Source organism: Muscardinus avellanarius (assembly GCF_963383645.1).
Source record: "Muscardinus avellanarius genome assembly, chromosome: X".
Classification (NCBI taxonomy): domain Eukaryota; kingdom Metazoa; phylum Chordata; class Mammalia; order Rodentia; family Gliridae; genus Muscardinus; species Muscardinus avellanarius.
In genome coordinates, this window is record NC_137792.1 from 104,619,424 (window position 1) to 104,625,423 (window position 6,000).

At 46.0% G+C, this 6,000-nt stretch overlaps 1 protein-coding gene across 1 annotated transcript in view; it reads left to right on the forward strand.

Moving 5' to 3' along the window:
• Window positions 1-5,540, forward strand: part of MSN (moesin) — a gene marked incomplete at both ends in the record, with an annotated part of 29,376 nt that extends 23,836 nt beyond the window's left edge. Inside the window, 5 exons of the mRNA XM_080718709.1 lie at window positions 1,377-1,507; window positions 1,763-1,923; window positions 3,292-3,384; window positions 4,138-4,362; window positions 5,376-5,540. Of these exons, the coding sequence (XP_080574835.1) occupies window positions 1,377-1,507; window positions 1,763-1,923; window positions 3,292-3,384; window positions 4,138-4,362; window positions 5,376-5,540 (775 nt within the window). The remainder of the gene's footprint in view (window positions 1-1,376; window positions 1,508-1,762; window positions 1,924-3,291; window positions 3,385-4,137; window positions 4,363-5,375) is intronic.
• Window positions 5,541-6,000: the final 460 nt, after the last annotated feature.

Here is a 6,000-nt window from a genome sequence, read left to right on the forward strand (position 1 = left end):
TCCCAGTACTCGGGAACGTGAGACTGGATCTCTGGTTTGAGGCCAGTGTGCATAATTTAGCACGGCCCTATTTCAAATCTTAAATAAAAATAAATTGGTCCAGGGGGTGTAGCTCAGTGGTAGAGAGCTCAATGGTATTTAGTACCACAAAACTAGAAAAAGAAAAATGTGTAGAAACAGATTATAGGTTGTGGTAGTCAGGGGCTGTGGTGGAAAGGAGATGGGGAGAAGCTGCTTAATGAGTATGGAATTTTACTTTGGTGTGATGAAAGGAACTGGAAAATGGTGGTCGTACAACACCAAATGCACAAACGCCAGTGAATTGCTCATTTTAACACAATTTTAGATGATGTGAATTTCACCTCAATATTATTTTAAAAGATCCCAGGGGATTCCTATGCATGTTAGAGTTTGAGGAACAAATTCTGTTAGGTACTCCATCCTAAAGAGCTTGGAACCCTGGAAGGCTTCTAATCTATTAGGCTAGAGATGACTCTATATGTGAGAGTTTAGATACTAAGGTTGCTATGCTATGTATCCATCAAACATTTTACTAATATTAGGGAGCAGTTTACAGAGCTGGATCTGGCAGGAACCTGCCCTGTAGGACTTCACAGTTTAGTAGGAGAATTTCATATTTATATGAAACTCAAGATACAAAGGCTGTATCATTTTTTCACTTGATAAGCAATTATTGAGTGGTAAAAAAGATAAAAATCCCTGTTCTCATGAAGCTATCATTCTAGTGGGAAGATATGGATAAACGATAAAGCAAATCATATAATAAATGAAATGGTAAAAAGTGCTATGAAGAAAAAATAGCAGGGAAGAGGGATGGGAGGGAGAGTGTCAATTACTCTGAGGGCTCAGAGGGAGAAAAGGCATCTGGCTGTAAGGGATAAGAAGGCTTCCTGGAAGAAGTGCTATAGTAAGAACTTATTCTAGATTTGCAGAAACTGGTGGAAAAGGAGCCTAGAGCTGGGTGTTAAGGCAGGCAAAGTTAGAACTTGTCAAGAGATAACCAGATTTTGAAGCACAGTATTCTAACACAGTGGGCAAACTTATCTTTCTAGAGCTCCACAAGGCAGATGGTACAGGACTTGTTAGACTGTTTTACACTTAGTAGGCTACTTACAGACCAGGGACGCCTGTTCTGGTTTCCTGACTCAGGAGCCAATGGGCTGGGTATAATAGCCCATGCAGGGTTATGGTGTGAGCGCAAGGGTATGGGAGGTCAGGGAGAGTGGTCCAAGTTCACCAAGCCCTGGATGAGTTGCAGGGGTGCAGATGGCAGGGCCCAGGGCCAGAGAGCCCTGGGAATCTCCAGGCTTCCATGCAGCCTTGCTTTCCTGTTCTATCACTTTTCCCTTTCTTAGTGCTCTGCTGGAAAATGAAAAGAAGAAGCGTGAGATGGCAGAAAAGGAGAAGGAGAAGATTGAACGGGAGAAGGAAGAACTGATGGAGAGGCTGAAGCAGATTGAGGAACAGACCAAAAAGGCTCAGCAAGGTGAAGCTTGGAGTCACCTTGGGGATTAGGTTTCCCAAGAGCCTGACTCTGTGAGCTGGAGACCCTCCTGCCTGAGCTACAGACCGAGATTGTAGAGTCCAAGTGTGGCCACAGAATAGATGAGGGATTGGGCAAGATGAGTTCTCACAACCTTCTGCCAGCTATGCCATGGAGTGGAACATTTCCAGGAAGGAAGAAAGTTTGCTGTCCCCATCCCTGTGCCCTTCACCACTTTCTCCCTTCCTTTCCTGCCAGAACTGGAAGAACAGACCCGCAGGGCCCTGGAACTTGAGCAGGAACGGAAGCGTGCTCAGAGCGAGGCTGAGAAGCTGGCCAAGGAGCGTCAAGAAGCTGAAGAGGCCAAGGAGGCCCTGCTGCAGGCTTCCCGGGACCAGAAGAAGACCCAGGAACAGCTGGTAAAGCTGCATGATTGGTCTGGCTTGTGGGACCTGTATCTTTCACTTGTCTGTCTACCTATTTATAGCTCCCCTTGCCTACAGAGCTGACTCTTCCCCTGCCGGCTTCTAATCCACAGACCTCTAATTGCTCATTAATGAACAAGCCGAGGAGTCACTGGTGTGGTCCAGAATCCTCTGCAAATAGTCTTTCCTGACTCTTAGCTTTTTTCCCCTTTTTTTAACCTTTGGAGATCTGAGCTGGTAACCTGGCAAAAGAGAGGGAGGGAGGAAAGATAGAGACTAGTATTTATTTGAGTACCTTTGCCTTCACGTTCTCAGTTATTTTTTCCAGTAACCTTATGGGATTAACTGCTATATGGGATAATATGTCCAGATAAGAAAATTAGGTCTACAAGAGGCTAAATGACTTGTCAAAAGCCACACAGTTGTGGCTAAACGCGGATCAGAATCCATTTCTGTCTCCATTTGAAGAGTTTGGTCTTTGAAATCTCCTGCAATGCTGTGTGCATGCATTTTTCTTTTTGCAATGTGGTGGATATTCATCCTTTAATCACAATTTCCAAGGGTCCTGTGACTCAAGAGTTAGAACTTGTGGCCCAACTTCTTTCACATATATTCTTCCCTTGTACTATCTAGAGTAGGAGTAGAAGAAACTACGGCCTATCTCGCAAGAAGAAGCTTTTCTGGGAAATTTGCCCTGGGTGTGAGAGTGTGCATAAGCTTTTCCCTCTTGTTCAGATTGCTTTGTGACACTTGAATGGCTTTCCATCACTTGTCTGAGAAGCATCTTAGTGGATTTCTGAGCATACTAGGATAGCAGTGAAGGGTCTGACACTTTAGACAGAGATCTCCAAAATTTTACTGTGGTCTAAGCTGCATGCATACCTGGAAATATTGAGAGGGGATTAAAGAGAGGGAGAAAGAGGTATAGATATGAAGGAGAGACAGAGATGATATGTTTTTGTCTTTAGGAACCCCACAGTCTAAGAAGGGAACTATGACTTATAAGAAAGTGGTAAATATGACCAGGTGTGGTGGTTTACACCTATAATTCCATACTTGGGAGGCAGAGACAAGAGGGTAATAAATTCTATGTCAACCTCAACAACTTAGCAAGCATCTCAGCAACTCAGTGAGGCCCTGTTTCAAAATAAAACAAAATCAAATAAAACAGGTTTGGGGGTTGTAGCTCATAGACAGAATGCTCCTGGGTTCGATCTCCAGTATCGAAGAGGGGAAAAAGCCCAGGCAGCAATCAGGTTGAAGCATCAGAGTCCCTACTGGTTTCCCAGGGGAACCGTTGTTGAAGGCACCTGGGCCCTGAGGACAAGGCCCAGACCTCACAGGCTTCCAATTTCTCTGTAGGCTTCGGAAATGGCAGAGCTGACAGCTCGGATCTCTCAGCTGGAGATGGCCCGAAAGAAGAAGGAGAGTGAGGCTGTGGAGTGGCAGCAAAAGGTAAGACACAGCGCTCAGAGCAAAGCGTTGTGGGAAGGGTATTAAGTAATCTTTTCTGTTGTTGCTGTGGACAAAATCTCTGACATGAACAACATTGATTGAAGAGGCAAAGTTTGACTCAAAGTTTCAGAGGTACAGTCAACACTTCAAAACCGACATCATGGCGGCACAGTGTGGTGGAGAGAGTGAGAGAAAGCGATGGGTGGGGTAGGTGGGGTGTATCTAGTCCCCATGGCCACAACTCTAGTGACTACAGAGGTCTTCTAGCCACATCCCCCTGCCTAAATTAACACCCAGAAAATCCATTTAAACAATTGATCCTTCATTGGATTTATCCACTAACTAGAGCTCTGATGCAGTGATTTTGCCCGTGGACATTTTTGCATTGCCAAAATGAGACTTCCCAAGGAATATTATATATTCAAATCATAACAAAGAAAATGCCAAATGCATACATTTCCGTTCTGTACATTCCTTAGGTTTGGGCTCTTTTCCACTTCCATCCTTTCTTGACAGCAGGCATTGTGAGAAAAGGTACCCAAGGCTTTCTCATGTACGTCCCCAAATTCCTCAATACCCCTGAGAAGCTGCTCCATTTACTTCTGTTTTACAGATGATGGAACTAGAAATCAGGCAGATGAAACATCTGTCCTACTGGTGTCTGCCTCCTGCCAGACTGCTCTGGCCCTGTACAGGTTGCCACAGGTTATCTGGTCTAACTGCTGGCCCCTTTCTTTTTCTGTCACTGGGTAGGCCCAGATGGTACAGGAAGACTTGGAGAAGACTCGTGCTGAGCTGAAGACTGCCATGAGTACCCCTCATGTGGCTGAGCCTGCTGAGAATGAGCAGGATGAGCAGGATGAGAATGGGGCAGAGGCCAGCGCTGACCTGCGGGCTGATGCTATGTCCAAGGACCGCAGCGAGGAGGAACGTACCACTGAGGCAGAGAAGAATGAGCGTGTGCAGAAGCACCTGAAGGTAACCAGGAGGGGCCAAAGTGTCAAAGAGACAGTGTGCGTTGACTTAATAACCCATGGCATTCCCTAGAGCACCACAAGAAATAGGTATAAGAGCCTGTCTCAGGGATTTATGGGTGTCTGAGCATATTTCAAATGAAACTTTTAAAAATGGGCACCTTGAGCTGGGCATCATAAGGACACATGCCTTTGATCTAAGTATTTGGGAGACTGACATAGGTGGATCACAAGTTCGAGACCAGCCTTCGCAAAACGTAGCAAGACTCTTAATTCATTGAGACCCTGTTTCAAAATAAAAAAAGGACTGGGGAGCCAGGTGTGGTGGTGCATGTCTCCTATAAGGAGGATTGCAGGTAGGAAGCCAGCCTCAACAACTTAATGAGACTTCAGCAACCCAGTGAGATGAGATGCTGCTTCAAAAACAAAAATAAAAAGGTCTATGAGGTGTAGCTCAGAGGTAGAACACCCCTGCGTTCAGTCCCCACTACCACACACACACAAAAAGGGCTAGGGATTTAGCCCAGAGGTAGAATGCTCCTTGGTTCATCCCCAGCACCAAGAAATAATATAAAATAAACTAAAAAGGACACCTCTTACTTAATTATCAGACCTGAGGTTACCTCTTCTCTTTTGTTGATTTTTCTCTCTGCCCCACCTCCCACCCTTACTCCACTTACCTCTTGTATTCAGAAAATATCTAGCTGACCAAATTCTTCCCTGATAAAATTCCTGCCTGAATCTTTCCTTGATATGTTCTATTCTCAAGGAATACCCACCATAAAACTGGTCTCCTAAGTTTGTGTGTGTGCAATTAAAATTTTACCCCACTATGGTTCTAACAGGGCTCTGTGTGTGTGTGTGTGTGTGTGTGTGTGTGTGTGTGTGTGTGTTAGCATGAGAAAGAGAGAGGTTGATTGATTGCTGGAAGAGAGAGAACAAAGAAAAGTCTGATCTAATAAAGTGGAGTTAAAATTAGAGGAAGCCATTGACCCTGCCTCTCCTTGTATTTTATAGGCTCTCACTTCAGAGCTGGCCAATGCCCGCGATGAGTCCAAGAAGACAGCCAATGACATGATCCATGCAGAGAACATGCGACTGGGCCGTGACAAATATAAGACCCTGCGCCAGATCCGGCAGGGCAACACCAAGCAGCGCATTGATGAGTTCGAATCCATGTAACCGGCACCCAGCCTCTAGGGACCCCTCCTCCCTTCTTCCTCACCCCTACACTCCCCATCCTTTTGCCTAACTCACACTGTGCTGGAGCCACTAACTAGAGCAGCCCTGGAGTCATGCCAAGCATTCAGTGCAGCCATGGGACCAAACCCAGCCCCTCCACCCCCACTCACTTGCCTGGGCAGACAGATGGCCCACTATGGTGCCAAGGGGGACCGCTTGCCTCTCTCTGTCCCAGTTAATCCAGCTTGCTAGAGTAGAGCACTTCCTCAGCTCAGAGGCACTTTCCACTTGAGTCAGAAGACACCCCCCCACTTAACTGTTGTCCTTTGGGAGTCTAGTGTGGAGGAGGCTGAAAGTATCCACACTGAGGTATCCAGGGCTGTGGTATCATAGGGCTTAGGGAAGTAGGTAGGGCCCTGGCTATCTGCTCTGGTGTGCCAACTGACCTAGGATCTAGCCT